Source organism: Tympanuchus pallidicinctus, unplaced genomic scaffold (assembly GCF_026119805.1).
Source record: "Tympanuchus pallidicinctus isolate F22 unplaced genomic scaffold, pur_lepc_1.0 scaffold12, whole genome shotgun sequence".
Lineage (NCBI taxonomy): Eukaryota > Metazoa > Chordata > Aves > Galliformes > Phasianidae > Tympanuchus > Tympanuchus pallidicinctus.
In genome coordinates this window covers 11,643,161-11,662,320 of record NW_026294637.1, presented here as the reverse complement: position 1 = coordinate 11,662,320, position 19,160 = coordinate 11,643,161, and the positions used below count along the sequence as shown (strand labels likewise).

At 41.2% G+C, this 19,160-nt stretch overlaps 1 protein-coding gene across 5 annotated transcripts in view; it reads left to right on the top strand.

Annotated features, from left to right (window-relative positions):
- ATOSA (atos homolog A) overlaps positions 1-19,160 on the top strand; it is a 43,383-nt gene extending 24,223 nt beyond the window's left edge. For 4 of the 5 annotated variants that reach the window (XM_052671684.1, XM_052671683.1, XM_052671682.1 and 1 more), the window contains exons 2-12: positions 1,010-1,194; positions 2,004-2,206; positions 2,670-2,795; positions 3,062-4,910; positions 5,414-5,530; positions 7,118-7,197; positions 7,991-8,099; positions 8,914-9,072; positions 11,175-11,243; positions 13,474-13,673; positions 17,936-19,160. In XM_052671684.1, coding sequence (XP_052527644.1) covers positions 1,010-1,194; positions 2,004-2,206; positions 2,670-2,795; positions 3,062-4,910; positions 5,414-5,530; positions 7,118-7,197; positions 7,991-8,099; positions 8,914-9,072; positions 11,175-11,243; positions 13,474-13,673; positions 17,936-18,089 — 3,251 coding nt within the window. In that variant the 3' untranslated portion in view covers positions 18,090-19,160. Of the gene's footprint in view, positions 1-1,009; positions 1,195-2,003; positions 2,207-2,669; positions 2,796-3,061; positions 4,911-5,413; positions 5,531-7,117; positions 7,198-7,990; positions 8,100-8,913; positions 9,073-11,174; positions 11,244-11,589; positions 11,796-13,473; positions 13,674-17,935 lie in introns of those variants that run through there. The other variant, XR_008203684.1, reaches the window with a different exon arrangement.

Sequence of the window (19,160 nt, the reverse complement as noted above, 5' to 3'; positions counted from 1 at the left end):
TGCTCAGGTACTGGGGCATAAAGGCAAAAAAACAAAGCAGCAAAACCTCTTGAACGATCTCTTTTCTACAGGAGGAAAGGCATTTGTGCATGGTGTTCAAAACCTGCACTGAAGTTAACAGTCCCTCCTGGCAGCTCTGTTGTGGGGCACGACGCAGGATGCTCACACTAGAGCGGTGTAGCTGTCGCCTGCTTTTATCCCCCAGAAGCATAAAACCAAGAATGCTGCCGTGCTGCAGAACTGGGGCCTCTGCGTTGCGCTCCGTGGGCGCTGCGTGTGCCAGCGTGGCTCGTGAGGAGCCGTGCAGCTGCTGCTTTGTTTAGGGAGACTTGTTGAGGTTTGGTTCTTTGCACAAGTTTGGACTGAGTGTGGTACGAAACAATGAATATTCTGTATGTTCTTTGTGAACCTTGTCTCTGTGTGAAAGCTGTTAATGGTAACTATAAATGGACCTCTCTTAAATAATCCCGGCTCTCAGCAGTAGGAACTTGCTATAAAAATCTTAAAGAACATTGTGTCCCACTTTCTCTAATATAATTAACTCTTACTATTTTTTCTCTATTAGATTTTTTAATGTATTATGTGATGCAGTGTGTCTTCTTTTTATCTGTTACGTGCTGTTAAGGATGTCAAGTCGTACTGCCATCAGACTCCTTCCATTAGGACCCAGGAGAGAGTTTTCCTGTAGAAAGGCTGTGATTCAGCTGTGGGTCGCAACACAAACTGTTGTTCTTTGTGGTGGTGCAGCCTTACACAGACAGTTTACTCTGTGGAGCTTTCTTTAGAGTGTTTCTAATTTTGTATGCTTGCAGCGGCAAAGTTATAGGTAGAAGAAAGATGAGTTTTGGTGTTGTGATGGCTCTCAGCATGGTGGGGAGGCAGGCAGTCTGGTACATCCATTTCCCATAGCTCATGTTTAAAGCGTACCTTGGAACAGACCGCAGGACGGCTACAGTTAATGCTTGTTATACAGCAGTTGACACTGATTTTTGTCTTTTTGAAATGGCAGATACTTTAGACGAATACTTTGAGTATGAAGCTGAGGAGTTCCTGGTCTCCTTGGCCTTGCTGATCACCGAGGGTCGGACGCCTGAACACTCGATAAAGGGCAGAACAGAGGGCTTCCATTGTCCTCCAGCGCAGTCAAGTCAGCCACCAACAACTAAGCATGAATGCAGCGACAAGCTGGCTCAGGTACGATGGTCCCATTTCATCTGAAGCGTTGCTACCACGTGAAAATCAGCTGAGAGCCCCTGGTAGATTGGTAGCTAAGCACAGGTAACAATTGCTGTCTGTCAGCTCTGCATTTAAACAAGCGTGTAATTTGGTGTCATACTAATAATAGATCAGATCTGTCCTTAAAATGAGATCGTTTAGCCTTTTATCCTTGAACATGAAGTTCTGCACAGCTACCTGAATACAGTACCTATTTGAGTCTTTCTTATGCAGATTGGCAGTGCTATACTTAGCATTCTGGTTTTCTTTTTTTTGAGAGAGAGAAGATGTAGGCTGACTTGCAGAACTTTTTTGCTTTTTCAGGTGATATTAAAAAGTTAGTGGTTCAAAAAAAAACAGGAGCACCATCAAATGCGCCTCATCTCTTTTGGATTGATGTTGGAGCATCTCTCAAATGAAAGATACAAAGTGCTGCGTGAGTTTGCAGTTTATTCATGCAAAAATTAGTCTGATCCAAGACACAGTATTTCCTAAGGTATTGCTGAGGATGGCCTGTGGAGAGAGTAGTAGAAGTTGCAAAGTATGGTAGTTAGGGAAATTGCTATGAGCTCTTTATTTCTGACTGAAGTTGCTGCAACTGCTGGCATCAATGATTTGTTTATTTGTCATTTGATAGCACTGGGATCTTATCGCTGATTTGGTGCAGTGCAGTCTACAGAACTCGACCCTTACCCTTTTTGAGGTCTTTGGAATGTGATTTTTAAAGCAGGTTTAAATGTGGCTAATGTTTTTATGGCTTATGTATGTTGACATTTATTCTCTCTTAGTGTCGTCAAGCCAGGCGAACCAGATCTGAGGTTATGCTACTGTGGAAAAACAATATTCCAATCATGGTTGAAGTGATGTTACTTCCAGACTGTTGCTACAGTGATGAAGGGCCTAACACAGAGGGGAATGATTTAAATGATCCTGCAATCAAACAAGATGCATTGTTGTTAGAAAGGTGGATTTTGGAACCAGTTCCTCGACAGTAAGTTGGATATTGGGATCAGTTGATAGTTGCTTGACTTGTTAAATTCTGTAAATGTTTACCATAGATGGGAGCCAGTCAGGCTCTGTAATCCTCAAGTTGTTGAGGAATTTTGTTGCTTTGCTTGAATCGCCTGTTTTACTTTCAGAATGAAAATCTGTAAGTAGATTTCTCTTCCTGTATTTAATACAGAATATTCTAACAATGCACATGTAATATATTGTATTTATATATATACATATTATATTTTTATGGCTGTAATTATATATTTATGGCTGTAAACAGGACATTTGACCTTTTGCCTGAGAGATGATAACGTGTTATAGGAGAGAAGGCAAACGGGGAAAGGGAGCAACAGATCCTGTGAAACTTAGTTCTGTTAACAGCTTTCCGTGTCCTGGTTCTCTTAGTTCTCTGTGTATATTCTGACCAACATCTGTGTGTTTCTTTTAATGCTTTCCAGAAGTGGAGATCGATTCATTGAAGAGAAGACACTTTTATTGGCTGTTCGCTCTTTTGTTTTCTTCTCCCAGCTGAGCGCATGGCTGAGTGTTTCACACGGTGCTGTTCCCCGTAACATTCTGTACAGGTATGTTAGAAGTGAAAAATGCTCTTGCTTTGCTGTTTGCAGGTTAAACTCATTCTTCCTACCTGTGGTCCGCTTTGCTTTCGGAGGGTGCTGCGTTGTTGGCCCAGTTCAGTAGTGTTTGTATCTGGTTCCTATACTTTACGAAGTGTGGCAGTTGCTGTGTGACAATGCTTCAGTGTTTTGTTTTTGAAATTTGCCTCATGAAATAGAGTATCAAAGGCTCCCTGTTTAGGTATGTCTATAAATGCACTTCTGCACTGTTTCAGGGTGAGCGCTGCAGACGTGGACCTGCAGTGGACGTTCTCCCAGACACCGACAGAGCACGTCTTTCCTGTTCCTAACGTTTCTCACAACGTGGCCTTGAAAGTCAGCGTCCAGTCCCTACCCAGACAATCGAACTACCCAGTTTTGACCTGTAGTATTCACACCAACCTTAGCTATTATGAAAAGCAAATGAAAGAGCGTAAGTTACATCAGCACAGTGAATCCAGTACAGCAGAGCTGTGCAGTACCTCCAGTCCGCAGCGTGTCTGTGGGAAACAAGCATGGACAGTGATACCCGAAGGCCTACTTAATGTAAGAAAGACACCTGAATTCACTTCATCTATCAGAAATTTAAAGCTTTATCCATCTACTGGTCTTGGATCTGATTTTGCAGCATCACAGTCTAAAGTTCAGTGCTACAATGCTGCAGCAGACAGTAAGACACAATCTCACGAAACAGCTGTTCGAACTTTTAAATCCCTTTCTTTGGTTGATTCCCGTGTTTCGAATGGTCATTGCTCTCATCAGCCCGCAGGAGAAACCAATCCTTTGATAGGTTCCTTACTTCAGGAGCGACAAGAAGTCATTGCAAGAATTGCTCAACACTTGATTCACTGTGATCCAGCTACTTCCCCAGTTGTTGCTGGACGTCCCTTCAACATACATGAAACCAGCACAGCTACACCAAAAGCTTATCGGAGTAATTACGAAGATGAAAACTTGCTGAGGAAAGGCAAGGAAACCTCATCTGTCCCTGCTGTCAATTTAGATAATGCAAAACAAGATGATGGTGGCGAAGGCAAAACTAGAGCAATACCAGAAATCCCACGGCTCGATCCCCGTGCTCCAGCGAACCACTGTGGCCGTCCATCTGCAGGAGAAGGCAACCCTCTCATTGACTCTCTGCTCCAGGAGCGGCGGGAGGTTATAGCAAGGATTGCCCAGCACTTGATTCATTGTGATCCGGCTACTTCTCATGTCAGTGGCCGTCCGTTCAAAGTACATGAGAATGGCCCAGTTTCATCAAGAATTTTCCGAAGTACATACGAGGATGAAAATCTGCTGAAGAAAGTCAAGCAACCATCTTCTGTTTCTTTTGCTAAATCTAGTTTTTCTTTGCTAGAAGACAGCGGTAAATCAAAGTTGAAAACACCTGATACTCCTGTCAGTCCTAGGTTTGATGGTGAGTCGAAGGCTTCTCTGAAACTTCAAGCAAGAAGAAAATTGGTGTTAGCAAAGCCTAGTGATGCTGTCCAACATGCATTTCATCAGACTTCAAATAAGACTTCTCACTCATTTACCAACACGTGCACGTCATCACTGTGTGTTAAAGAAAATAAATCCGAATTGCCGGATAAGTTGGAAATGATGCAGTCTGATTATGTGCAGAAAGACCAGATAACCAATAGAATTAAACAGTGTTCAAATTTTAGCAGCATCGATGAACAGATTTGCACAAATAAACTTAAAGAAAGAACGGTTGTTAGTGAGAGTAACAACACGGGCACTTTTAGCAGTTTGCAGATAGATAAATGCAGAATACTTGAAGGTACAAAAAAAGCAACTGTGATGCAGGCATCTGACTCTTTGCACAAGAATGAACTCAAATGTTCAGATAAAGACTCAAAAAAGCCAAGTATTTATGAGCAAAATACCCAGCTTATTAGTATTGAAAATTATTTAAATAAAGACCACGACAATTTCAAAAATAAAAACAGACAAGATAAAACGAAAGCTGCACATGATGAGAATGAAGAGCCAGTAGGCCTTGATTTCCAAAGCACTTCTCAGAAGAAACCTACAGAAGATGGCTCCATTAGATGTGAACGGCTGAAGAACCCAGAGGTGCAGGTAAGCAGAGGTAAAAAGAGCTGTTTCTTTAGCTGCTGGCAGTCAGGTAACTTGTAACTGCAGCCTGTATTTGCTAAGGGTGATAGGAGGAAGGATTTTGTCTGGCTATGTGAAGCAGTGTTGGACTGTTGTCTGCTTCCAGTGAAGTGCAGTTTGGTCTAGCAGTGCTTCCCTCCTCCCTTCTGAATTAAAAGTTTAACGTGAGGAAGAACACTGCCTCATCCTGCTCACTGTGACAGCATTAGAAATGACCTTTTCTGCAGTCAGTTAGGTGTCACGCATACACGTGCTGTTGTCTCACTGTTGTGTGTGGCCATTTACAATCAGTTGTTTGTAGTGCTTATAGATTGAATCAAAGAGAACTTGAATCTATTTCATAATACGTTAATGTGATGCAGGTGCACCAGCTGCAGGAGTTCTTTACACTCAAGCAAACAAATGATAGCTTGATAGGCTGTTGAAATGGCCCAGTAATATCTTGAGTCAATCTGTTTTGCTGACAGAAAGCACCATCTCTAAAACACACAAATATATGGCGGAAACACAATTTTCGGTCCTTGGATGGAACTTCAACCAAGGCTTTTCATCCCCGAACTGGATTGCCTCTGCTTTCAAGTCCTGTAAGTTTGTGGTGAAATTATGGCTTAATTGTGACTCAACTTTTATGTGAGAAAGGGAGTATTTTAAACATTTAGTTCCCGTGTAGTGTAGAAACTTTGACGAGATACCTAGAAGTTGTTTTTGTATTTGCTTTCAGTGTCAGAGTGAATGCCTTTACAGCAGGGATCTTCAGAGTTAACACTAAAATGAAGTTGAATAATTCTGAAAAAGAATACATTAGAGGTAGATTTTCAAGAGTAACAAAAGGTAAAATAAAACATTTTACGGCAAGCAAAAGAAAGCATTTTGAAGTTGACATGTTTAGTCACCAAAGGGTTTTTGTGTGTTATTAATCCCTGGTGGCCTATTATCCTAAAGTTTTTGTTTCTGTGAACAGTTTGTACAGCATATTCAATATGCAGAGATATAGCTGAGTAAATGATACAAGGTTGCTGTGAAAAGGCAGAAACACATATTTATATGAGGGCTGCTCTGAAAGTAATGCCTCGTGTTTTATTGTGTTGGCTAGTCTGACATGGAAATGTGTGTGAAGCGAAGGTGTGGAATTGAGTTTCTGCATGTGGAAAAAAATGGCACCCATTGACATCTATTGATGCTTGCTGAACGTTTCTGGAGACCAAACAGTGGGCATGAGAACAGGAAGGTGGCTGGTTGTGCCTTTCAGCGGTGGCAACGGTAATGTGAAAGATAAGCCACTGTCCAGGCCTGCACCAGTTTGAAGTCCATGGAGCACGTGGCTGATCTTGGCTGGACTGTTCTACTACACCCACCATATAGTCCTGATTTGGTGCCTTTTGATTTCCGTCTGTTTGGATGGTGGAAAGATGGACTGTGGGTGATGTTTTCCCAGCAGTGCCACTGTTATAGCAGCTGTGAGACAGTGGGTCATCTCTGCTGGTGCAGATTTTTCCAGTGTGACAGGCAGGCTCTTATTCATTGCTGGCAAAAACGCACAGCTAATGGTGGTGACTGTGCTAAAAAATAGCATTTTGCAGCTGAGAATTTCCTCTGTCAAGTAGTGTTATTGTGCTCTTTGTATCTGTTGGACTTTCCATGGTCATAAACAGGAGGCGTTACTTTAAGAGCAATCTACATAGTCCTGGTTGGTTGTTTGGGGCTTCTAGAGAGAAGGGCATTCCCAATTAGAACTACTGACATACTTTTATTACCTTTTATAGCACGTAGTGTGTGTTGTTCTTTGGTGCTTATGGACAATGTCATATTTTCAGGGAGCTCAGATGGAAATCGGTACAACTTGTTTATTTCTAACACTGCGCTGTTCCAAAGCCTCCTGAGTGAGCTGCACAGTGATGTGGGGGCATATTTAGTTCCTGTTGCTTGGTTCATGTATTCTTCCGGAAGCTCCTGTTCGTGTTGATCAGTTTTTCTTCAATCTTTTGAAGCAGTTCAGTCAATCAGAATCTTTAATAGTTTTAGAATAGCTTTAATAAGTTTAGAACAGCTTTCTTCTTTGTTTTCATGTTTTTGTAATGTTATGCAGATTCTTGGCAGACCTGTGCTTACTTGTCAAATTTGTGCTTACTGGAAGTACAGTTTTTAAATTAGCATTTTCTTCCCCTTTTGAGGTTCCTCAGAGGAAAGCACAGTCTGGGTGCTTTGATCTGGATTCGTCACTACTGCAGCTGAAATGTTTGTCAGCAAGAAGGTACGTTTTATTTACCTGAAACTTTGAGATTTTTTCTTTAAACAGAACATATGTAACAGCAAAGATCATTAACCAATGCACATGTGTGGGTGCCTTTTCAAAGAACTCTTATTCTGAAATGATTTTTTAAAATTTCTTTGCAATTGTGCAGGCAGTGGTTTGCAGCCCTTGCTGTGCTCATCAGTTGATGGCTTTTGTCTCAGGTCCCAAATCAGCCACTGCTGAGATGAGCTCTGTCCCATCGAAGACTGGGACAGCTGTAGGATACACTTGAGTTCTCAAACAGAAAATTGATTAATCATTGATTCTTCTTTTTCCCTGGAGTTTTTTTCTCCATTATATGAAAAACTTTTTTTTTTCTTCTTTTTATTGAAATGTTTTGTTCTTTGAGTTGGATGGTTAAATAGTTTGCTTTTATATCTGCTCAGGGTAACCTTTGAAAGGGACTAGTCATGACTTTTTACACATTAATGTGCATAACAGCATAACATGAACAGCTTTCAGTATGGTAGCATGGTGGAAACTTCAGGATAAATGGCTACATACAGGAGAAAATTGTTAGTTTATTCAGAGCTAATGAGCAATGTAGATTTGTTTTGTCTCTATCTCTTGGTGGAGGCATTCTTCAGTAACCTAGAAAGTGTTTTGTAAGAGTATTAACAGGCAGTGTTCAACTGGTATTTCTTTAGAACAGTATATTTTGCAATGCAGTAAGTAAATCATTCTTTTTAGACCAGGTTATACCCAGAAGAAATGTGTTCATCCTATATATTTATTCTTTTTTATTTAATAGCCCACAACAATGTATAAACAGAGAGAGTGATCCAGAGAGCCATGGAAAACCATTTCTAAGTTCTAGTGCTCCACCAGTAACAAGTCTTAGCCTTCTGGGAAACTTTGAGGTATTGCATATTGTCTAGAAGTCTTGTGGTATTTTTATTATTCTTCTGTTCTGCTTTTAGAGCACATTAGTGTGGATAATTCCAGCCTGATTACAGTGTAAAGGTTCATAATTAAATTGAATGAAATTTGTTTTAATTTCCATCTAATAAAGCATGAATTTCATTCCAAAGAAGTCTTCTCTCTCAGATACAAAATCAGAAATTTTATTTTAAACTACGGTTAATTTAGGAGGTGTTCTGTTGGCTTAAATGAGATTCAGACTGTTATTGTTTTTGTCATATATAAACCTAGGAAAAAAAAAATCTCATTTTTACTCTTGAAATTTACTCAATGTTTCACAAAAGCCACATGAAATCAGTGTAGTAAACAACATATTGGAAGTGTAGCCTCCAGCTTTTGGTTTCATGTAGCACATCAAATGCCAATGACTAATTGTAGCACTCTTGGATTGCACTATACCTTGTGAAACATGGAGTGAATATGTTGAGAAAAGCTGCAGGTTACAGTCTATTCTGTCAGACAAGTGTATACCAAGGGTAGTCGTGAATAGATCCCACTGCTCCCTGAGAGCTTTTGTGCAGGTCTGAGTCAGATTAAGACAGGGTTGCATGATGCTTTCTGTTAGACCACTACCATCTTGCTGAATGTTCCTCTGTTTTGTCATTTCTGCCTCGGTTGTGATTTCTGGTATGTCACCTCATGGCACACTTAGGACCCAGGTTCTTATAGAAACTTGTTTTCTTGTTTCCTCCTTTTTATTTTCTGCTGTATTTTGAGGCAGTCTCAATCTAAGCTGTATGTTTTGTTTTTCAGGAGTCCGTCTTGAACTTTCGCTTAGACCCGCTAGGCATCGTCGAGGGCTTCACAGCAGAAGTGGGAGCCAGTGGAGTCTTCTGTCCCACTCACATGACCCTGCCAGTTGAAGTGTCATTCTACAGCGTTTCAGATGATAATGCTCCCTCTCCTTACATGGTGAGTGCATGGTCCAGATTATCTCTCCTCTGTTAAAAACCAGGAAGGTGGAACGGAGTTCATAAGCTTGTAGGCAGGTGAACTTGCCCAACTCGTGCTCTAATACAGTAATCAGACATACAACCCCAATGCTTGCTGAGATGTTTTGTAATTAGCACAGAAACATATGTAAACTACCCAGAGCTATTCAGAGTTTCTCAGCTGATCAGGTACTTCTGTGGTAGTAGATACAGTATCCTCCGGGAGGATATTTTAGCCCTCATCCTTTGGCATTTCAAAGCCCTGCAGTTTTTACATAAGGACAGAGCTGGCTTCAGATGATTGGGGAATTAAATTCTCATGGGTGGAGATGGAACCCAAGAGCTAGGTGAGTTCAGGCTCTGGGGCTTTGGAGGGGTCATTTCCAGCTGCTTGTGATCAAAGTCCCTTCCTCCCGTCCTTTCTCTTTTCTTAACTAATGCGTTTTTTCCCATTGCTGTGTCCAACATCCAGCTGCTCTGGTCATGGAATATCACTGGAGTGGTTGATCTCCACCATCTCTTTTTATCCAACTTTCTTAAAATAGGCAGTGAGGCAATAGCTGGACTAATAGGATACATTTTGTTTTCCAAAAAGCTGCTGTCCTGGGGAACTAAATGCTTTCCCAGTAAGTAGCTTGGGTGGCAGGCCAAGGTACAGTTGTGGGTGGAAAGGTTAGACTCGTTGTTGGAGTTGCTTAGCCCTTCGTTTTTAGGCAATTGCTGTCTGATCTAGTGTCAAGCACATCACTCTCATAAGCTGCTTAATCTGTTGGTGTTTACACCAGCACTGCAGTACTAATTCTGTTCTGCACTTCTGCAATGACAGAACAGGTTTGAATGCCTAAAAATTGCTACCTTGTAAAAAGCAAAAGTCTGATTTGACGGTTCAAAGCATCCAGCTGACAGCTGGATTCATTTTGAATGCCTGTTAAGTAACCTGGGTGTTACCTGGGAGACAGATCTCATTTTGAGAGGTTTTACTGTGTATATGTGCATTTAAAATACAGTAAATAGCTTATTTAAACATGTAAGCAGGGCTTAATATCTGATTATCTCAATGTGTGGACTTCGAATTTGTACCATGTTTTGGTAATCTGCTTCTGAACTGATTCAGAAAATGAAGTTAAATGGCTTTGCAAGTTAAGTTTGCATAATACAGTTTAAGCTTGTATGTATCTTTCTTAACTACAGAAAAGTAGTATCAATTTTCCTGCTTTCATCTTTTTAGATTATTTCCCCTAATTTTCCAGAAGATGAAAGGATTCTGATGTTCTTCAAATGGTTAAAGTAGCATTGCTTATTTCACTAGCAGAGTTTCATTGTTTAAGGCTTTCCCACATGTTGTAAATACGCAGTTAAGGCTGGGTCTCACAGGATTAAGACAGCATTTGTATCATGCCTCCATCATCAGAAACATTGTTTCTGTTTGTTTAGCTAGTTTCTTTGCTGCGCTTTGCCTGTTGGGTTTTTTTGTTGGATGTTTTGTTTTCGATGTGTCTGTATCAGTGCAGTACACCAGTTGTGCACAGAAGCATGATGGAGTTCGTGCTGAAACGCAGAGCCTCAAGGGTGAGCTCAGCAGTGCTGGAGCACAGTGCTTTTCCTTCGTGGGTGCTGCTGGGATGCTCACGCTCTGTAGATCCCTGTTGGTACTGAAGCAGATAATATTGTTCTAGAGTTTTGCATTAGAATGGGAGATTAAGTGCATCTGCTGTCTTTGAAAAGCAAGAATTAATTCTTTGGGATGGAAGTATTATTGGTGCAATTGCAGGCCATACAGAAATGGACAGGCAGTTCTTTCATTTTTAACTGAAGGCTTTCTTTCTAGAATGTCTTTTTATTTTTCTGTAGCTCCCTGACTGCTAGTCTGAACAGGTAGAACCTTGAAAGCTGTTTCAAGAGCAGAATGTACTCCCTATTGCACAGCTTTTAATGATCTGCCAAAGCTGTTGATTTTTAACTTCATCTTAAATATTGTGTTATATTCTTTAATTTTTTTTCTAAAAATCAGCAGCAACAAAATGAGTAGAGCACTATGATTTGTATTGCACCCTGCTGACTGTTTCTTTATTTTTTCCCCAGGGTGTAATTACTTTAGAGTCCCTTGGTAAAAGGGGTTATCGGGTACCGCCTTCAGGAACGATACAAGTGGTACGTATGCAGCATAGAACAGAATCATAGAATCATTTGAGTTGGAAGGAATCCTTAAAAGTCATCTAGTCCAACTCCCCTGCACTGAACAAAAGCACCTACAGAACCTGATGAGATGCTCAGAGCCAGGTCAGCCTGACCTTGAGTGTATCCAGGGACGAGGTACCCACCACCTCTCTGGTCAACCTGTGCCAGTGCTTCATCGCCCTTACTGTAGAAACAAAAAACAAAACCAAACCTCTTCCTTATATCCTGTATAAATCTCCCCTTCTTTAGTTTGAAACCATTTCCCCTTGTCCTATAACAGCAGACCCCACTAAAGAGTCTATCCCCTTCTTTCTTATAGCCCCCCTTTAGATATTGAAAGGCCGCTATCAGGTCACCTCGGAGCCTACTCTTCTCCAGGCTGAACAGCCCCAGCTCCCTGAGCTTGTCCTCATAGGGGAGGTGTTCCTTCCCTTGGATCATTTTTGTGGCCCTCCTTTGGATGCGCTCTAACAGGTCCACATCTCTCCTGTACTGAGGACTCCACATCTGGACGCAGTTCTCCAGGTGAGGTCTCACCAGCGCAGAGCAGAGGGGCAGGATCACCTCCCTTGACCTGCTGGACACAATTCTTTTGACGCAGCCCAGGTTACAGTTGGATTTCTGGGCTGTGAGAGTACATTGCTGGCTCATGTCCAGCTTGCCATCTGCCACTAGCCTGAGGTCCTTTTTGACAGGGCTCCATCCTGGCAGTCCCCCAGCTTGTGTTGATAGCGGGGGTTGCCAAGACCCACATGCAAGACCTCGTGCTTGGATTTTTTGATCTTCCTGAGGTTCTCCTGGGCCCTCTGCTCAAGCCTATCTAAGCCTCTTTGAATGGCATCCCATCCCTTGGGTGCGTTGACTGCACCACGCAGATTGGTGTCATCCATAAACTGGCTGAGGGCACGCTCAGTGCTGGTGTCAGTGTCACTGATGAAGTTGTTAAAGAGCACTGACCCCTGAGGGACACGACTCGTCACTGATCTCCGTCTGGACATCCAGCCGTTGACCACCACTCTCTGGGTACCACCTTGTAACTGGTTCCTCATCAGTCAAACAGTTGACTCATGAAATTCCTATCTTTCCAATTTGGAGAGAACGTTGTTATGGAGGAGCGTGTCAAAGGCCTTACTGAAGTCCAGATAGATGATATCAGTGGCTCTTCCCTTGTCCACTGACACTGTTACAACATGTAACAAGCAACAAGATTGGTCAGGCAGGACCTGCCTTCGGTGAAACAATGTGGTATTGCCATATCACTTCCTTCTCTTCCATGCCTTAGCATAGCTTCCAGGAGGATCTCTCCATGATCCTACCTGGTACAGAGGAGAGGCTGACAAGTTGGTAGTTCCCTGGGTCGGTCATCTTTTCTACCTTTCTTAAAAGTGGATGCAGCATCGCAGATGCGAGTGCATTAAAAGCACTATATCAAGAAATCAATGCAGAGGAAATTAGGTTATTTACTGGAGAGGAGTATAAAGCTAGCAGTGAAAATGTGATTTTCTCTAGAAACTTGTAGAATTGTGATTATTTAAAGTATAAATCTGTCTGGGATGAAGGAGACTGAACATTTGATCCCATCCAATGCTGTGAAAAGGCTTCAGATCAGTTGCTGAAGATTCAGGATAGTTGGTAACAATTATTTCTTCAGTGAGGTAATTGACAAATGCAAATTCTGAAATCCTTTGAAAAGAGACGCCCAGTTTAAATATTCAGTCTTACCTACATTTTGCAACACTTTTAAAGTACCTACTTTCCATAGTAAAATCAGAAAGTAAATCACAGCCATTGCTTAGAGCCAACATCTGCCTCTTTCTTTTAAGAGCTCAAGCTGGGGTGACACATTGCTAATTCTAGGTGTCAAAGTGGAGCCCACTTCACCTGCTGGATGCACAGTCTCAAAAATAGTGGAGACAAAAATCTGCCTAGAAAAATAAAAACAGAGGAGCAGATTAGAAGAAGAATAGTAGTCATGTGCTACAGTTTCAGATCAGAAAAATAATTATTATATTTAAAAAACGAGAATTTCTGGAAGCTGAAGTGTTGAAGTATACAGAAAAACCACACATTTTGGCATAAATATTTCTGTCTTATACAGGAACAAAGTGCACAGAGGATGGTGACTATTTTCACAAGTGATTTTTTTTTTCCCCCTGGTTTTTCATCTCTAAAGAGTATTGCACTGAACCATCTGTCTTTTCAGACCTTATTTAACCCTAACAAAACTGTGGTGAAGATGTTTGTGGTGATCTACGACTTAAGAGAGATGCCAGCTAATCATCAGACATTCCTACGGCAAAGAACTTTCTCTGTTCCTGTGAGGCGAGAAGTCAAGCGGACTGTGAGTAAGGAAAACAGCCAACAGACTGAAGAAAGGCTGCTACGCTACCTCATCCATCTGAGGTGAGCTGCTGGGAGCTCGCAAGAAAAGGTTGAAAGGAGAAATCCGAGTACCTGCCAAAGCACCTCTCACTGCCTTTGCCAGCAGCCTGTCCGCCTGCAGGCTTATTGAAAAAAAAAAGAACGCTGTTGATTTGGTATTGCAAACAGACAATAGAGGGTGAAAAGCTAATAAACAGTTTGGCTTCTGCTTGGGAGGAACGGAGATAAAACATAAAGTTCTTTCCTGACATTTTTATAGTCTTGTCAAGCTTTTGAGTGTTTTCTCCCCAGAAGAGACTGAGTTCTGGCTGGATCACAGACCTGCTCTGAGGTTACAAGGAGTAGCGCACGTGCTGTAACACGGCAGGAGCCAGAGCAAGGGTCAGCGAGGAGAACATTGTGTGCATAGAGGCCTGACAGGAACGGGTTCTGACATGAAAAGCATTTGGAATCACTACTAAATGTGTAGTGTTTAGTGGCAGAAATCTAACAACTTCTTTTGTGACTGAGTGCCACTGAGGCACCTTTCACTTTATGAAATATTCACCACATCTTCCTTACAGGACGTACAAAGCACTGCCTGAAACCAGGTGTGGTGTGACTGCTCTTGGGGTGTTCTGAAGGCTGCAATTGGAAGTGCTTTGTCCTTCATTAGTTTGCAGAACTGTGCCTGTGTTACTGCATTGAACGCACGTACACAGACCCAGTGATTACATTGCAGCTCTTTAGAACTCGGTGGCTGCTGATGTTTTAAAGCTAGCAGACTCAACAGTCAGATCTCTTAGTTTAACTTGTAGAATTACTTGGGAAATTATCACTACTTAGTGGCATTAGCAGGCTTGAAAGCACAGTTGTATCTAACAGTGATCCCAGACCAACGTTTCCTGTTAAATGAAAGTCAACAGGCAGAAAAGATGAGTGTTGGCATTGAACTGGGCTTTCATTCTGAATTTTAGTCTGGAGTGAAATTTGTCCTGTCAGGCCACACTAACTTACTGTACCTAACTTTTAGTTTCTGCTTTCATGTAGGTGGTAGGTTTGTTTTAGACAGACCCAAAGCAAGCCTGCTTTCTTCTTTGTAGTCTCTTACAGCCCGTACGTCTGCAGTCTTCTGCTGAGACAGACATGTAGCAATTCTGCTGCTTTTAGTTCTGAAATACCTGTATGATTTAGTCCAGCTTTCTGCATTCTGATGGGGGTTTTTAATGTATAATGTAAAACACTTAATTGCAAATGTAACTATTTCTGGCTGGAAAAACAAAAGGTGTGAGTATCTTATTGTTCATATATGTTACTTTTAAATCTGTAATAGGATCAGAAAATGATTAAAAGTAGACAAGTTTCCTCAAACCCATCCTGCTGAAAACTTGTGTATAAAACTAAAACAAGCTAAATTACAAAGATTTTCTTAATACTCCTTAAAGCAGTCTTTCAAGTTCAGTTGCAGTACTTTCTGAAAACATGCTGCTGAAGTTTATGTTGAAGTTTTGTTCAGAGAAAACCAACCAACCTAGTGAAGTCCCAAATGTTAATCTGTGCTGTGGTAGGATCTGCTTGTGAGGCCTCAATTACAGCTGTCGGCACTCGCGTTATGAACGCCTTCTTTGCAAGTGGTAATTTTATAGATCTGGAACTTTAAATGGGCGGCCAGAATCTCTGCAGCGCTCTTTAGAGCGTCAGGTACAGTGCTGATGCAACTTCTACTCACAGACAGTGCTGATGCAACTTCTGCGTACACCGTTTTGTACATTTGAGATTGTTCAGCATGCCATTAGACTGCATTGTGCAGCTGCAGTCCTGGCATAATAGGCAATATGTTCAGAGAGCAAAGGATTCTTATACAGCTGTCAGGAGTTGATACAATTTTAGAAGTCTCTTGAAGATGCTTTGGAGCATCTTAAAAACAACAGAAAAGTTGTGTTGCATGCCAAGCGAAGGCTTCTGTGTTGTAATCAAATCTGTGTGAGCACAGAAGTGAGAGCCCAGCTGTGCCCTGTGCCATGATGGCGACAGTCAGCTGGTTTCTGGATTGTACTCTGACACCCCCTGGAAAAGGCAGTTGAACAGAGAACCTGCCCACAGCTCCATGCTTTTCAGGTTTCTAAGGCTTGGTCAGCTGTTGTAGCTACTGACATGCTATCTCTTAATTGGACGGAGCATAATGGCTGTTGCTCAGTGGCTGATGGGGCTCGTTTGTTTCATTGGCTGGGTGTTACTGAGGTGGGGGTACTCTTCAAACCAGTGCTTCAACGCAGCAGTTCCACAGGGTGCTGAGAAATTTCTTTTTTTAATGTTTTCCTGATGTGGCCAAAGATGTTGCTGATGGAAACTGAAGGTATCCGCTGCTCCTGACTTCATGGTTTCTTTTTGATCTTTCTGATCTCTGAGCATTTTTCCTGATCAGGAAGTGTGTTATTTTCCATTCTTTGTTCACAGCTTTATTTAAAGATTTTATAGACTGTGCTGTATTGTCTTTTCCTCCTGCAAAAAGAGAAGATCTTCCAACGTCCATTTTTAGGGCTGTTCTGCTGCATCCTGTTCCTGTGGCTGACTCTGTTCTTTGTGAATTCTGATGGCCTGTTGATAGCCTGAGGTTTTTGAGCTTATTTGTCATTTCTGCAGTCATGTTCATCACTTAGCTTCTTTTCCTCTGCCAATCTTCCTAGCTCATCTGTTATTTGTGTTTTTAAGCCTTCCTATATTTGTACATTGGTGCTGTTCCTAGGACACCATCTGTCAGAAATGTCTGCTGTGTTTTTCTTGATTCCCTTACACAAAACCACTGGAACTGCCACAGCTCCAGGGCCAGTCCTGTGCTGGCCACTGCGCTGCCACCCGCAGGGGTGTGTGGTTGTCTGCTGTGAATTCCCACGCACTTGCACATGTGAAAACCCGAGGCCACACATCCCAGTGACTGTGATAGGTACTTCTGAAAAATAGAGGCAATGGAAGCATAAATCAGAAGAATCTCCCAAACTTAATTACCATCTCCCACACATCCTCCTCCGATCTTCGTGAAATGTCACGCTCAGAAAAGCCCAGTTGCAGGGGAGCCATATTTACTGAGCAAAGGGAATCTGACAGGATTCGTACTACTTGAAAATAACAAGCTTGAGATGATTAAAAAACAGACCTTGATAATCTCCTGATGGATCCCTGTGTAAAATGAGAATAATTCAGGCATAGTTTACAATAATGCTCTGATAACCAGATCTATCTATTCCATATGAGCTAATGTAGTCCATCGTACTTGTGCTTCGGAACATCTTTCAGTAATGTTTTTAATTTAAAAATGCATTATGTGCTACATGCTGACTTTTTGCAGTGTTCAGTTGGCTCCTCATCTCTTTTACTCTCTTCCTTTGTTTGCTGTCCTTCAGAATCTCCTCTTGGGATAGAAACTTCTCTTCTTTGCCTGCTAGGTGAAGGGCTTTCGTACTGACAACACGAAGCAACTAAATGATGGATGGGAGCACTTTGGGGGCAGTAGGAGCATTCTGCTAGACCTCACTACTTTTAATGCCCTTGGCAGCGTATCTGGAAGAGCAAAAGTTTTTTCTGTCTGGCTGTATGGATGGTTATGGGCTGTTCTGCCTCTCTGCTGAGTGAAACTGTGGCAAAGAGTGCAGTGATTCTGCAGCTCCTCTGGGTCTGCTGTTGTCTTTCTCACTCCTCTCAGAATTTCAATCTGATTGTCTGCATCTATGATAGAGATGCTGCTCTTGCTTTAGTATGGTCTGTGAGTAAATGCTTATTAAAAATTGTGCAAATTCTATTCAAATTGATATGTGATTGTGCAGAGTGTGGTTCTATGTGAGCATTTCTCTGTGTTCTTTCTTTTCTCTTCCTAATTCCTACCACAATAGCTGTTCTCCGTGACTGTGGCATACTGATAGTGATGTTCAGCTGCCTTAAGAAATGTTCCTTGATCTTCTGTTCTTCTTGGGTCAGGAAAGGGAATTAAGGAGTTCTTAAGCCAGATGAAGACTATAGAATGCAATTCTCTAAAATGCAAATTATGTCTTACCTATAGCTGTTAAATTTTAGGACAAATGATACTGGCACATTTCTGGCAGGTTTGGATAGAGAAAATAGCTAGGAAACGTTCTTCTTTCTTTCATTTTAACCTGCTGCTCACTTAAGAGCTCATTTGATGTTCGCATGGGTTTTTTGGCCTTAACTTCTTAAAGTTCCACATATAATTCAACAGTATTTGAAGTTAATCTTTTTCTGATTGGTGTACGTGTATGTTATACATAATATATCTGCCCATATCTTTTCAGGTTCCAGAGTTCTAAATCTGGAAAGATCTACCTCCACCGAGACGTTAGGCTCCTGTTCTCTCGGAAGTCCATGGAAGTTGATAGCGGCGCTGCATACGAACTCAAATCTTACACTGAATCTCCAACAAACCCTCAGTTTTCCCCAAGATGTTAGCAGACAGCGGCAAACTGAAGTATTCATTTTACTGTTGATTGCTCCGTGCAAGAGAAAATTGGTAAAGCTGTATAAAATTAAATCTGAAAAGGAATGAGGATAGCGCTCGAGAGAGAAGGTTCTTGTGTGATCCCGGACCAGTTTTGTGACAGGTTTCTGGAATGAGCTTTGTGTATTCCATGTAGACTGGAAGCGTACTTCTAATCTTTTTGTACTGTTTAAAACCACTTCATTGGATGTGTTGCAATAGCAATTTCCTAAGTTAGCTTAGTGTTTACACTTTTTATTTTATTTTTCAGTTATTTAATATTTAATGTTTCATTTAATACTCAAGTGATGTTTGTCTTTAGTGTTCTAATGTAGCATAAATCCTATGTAAAATCATACTATGTATTTTTGGCATTAATATTGAATCTGAAATATATACAGATGTCTTTAATCTGTGTGATGTTTTAAGTGATATTCATTTAAGTTATTGAAAATGGGGACAACAGCTGAATTTCCATAACATTTCATACTATGCAAACATTCAGCTTTCTTTTTTCTCCTTAATGGTACCCTTCTTTCTTTTTCCTCTCATACAGATTTAATAACACTTGCAACCATGGTGTGGAATGTTTGTTTACTTACCCTTGCATTCACATCTTTGATTCAATTCATGTTTGGCTCCCTCCATTCCTTTCTTTCCAAAACAGCCACATTGACTTTGCTGTCTGTTGGTGTTTCATATAATTCCCACCTTCCACACTTGATTTCTCAGATTGTGCTGAAGGATGTACTGTGCAAACAAATTAGCATTTATATCTTAAATATATGCAAAAGCTATGGAACATGTACTTTGTTTTATTTTTAGATAAGGAGGATCTTCATGTAATCCTAAATATTTTTAATAGGTCAATTCCATGTAGGCCACTAGGTGGCTATATAAAGTTTTACTAGAGATGCTATGTTGGGCATATAAATGCTTTCCAATACATGTATTCCCAAAACAAATCACAATCAGATAAACAGTTTATGCTAAGTGTTAAACTGTGTAACTGAGAGAAATAAAGCTAGAAGCATTTGACTATA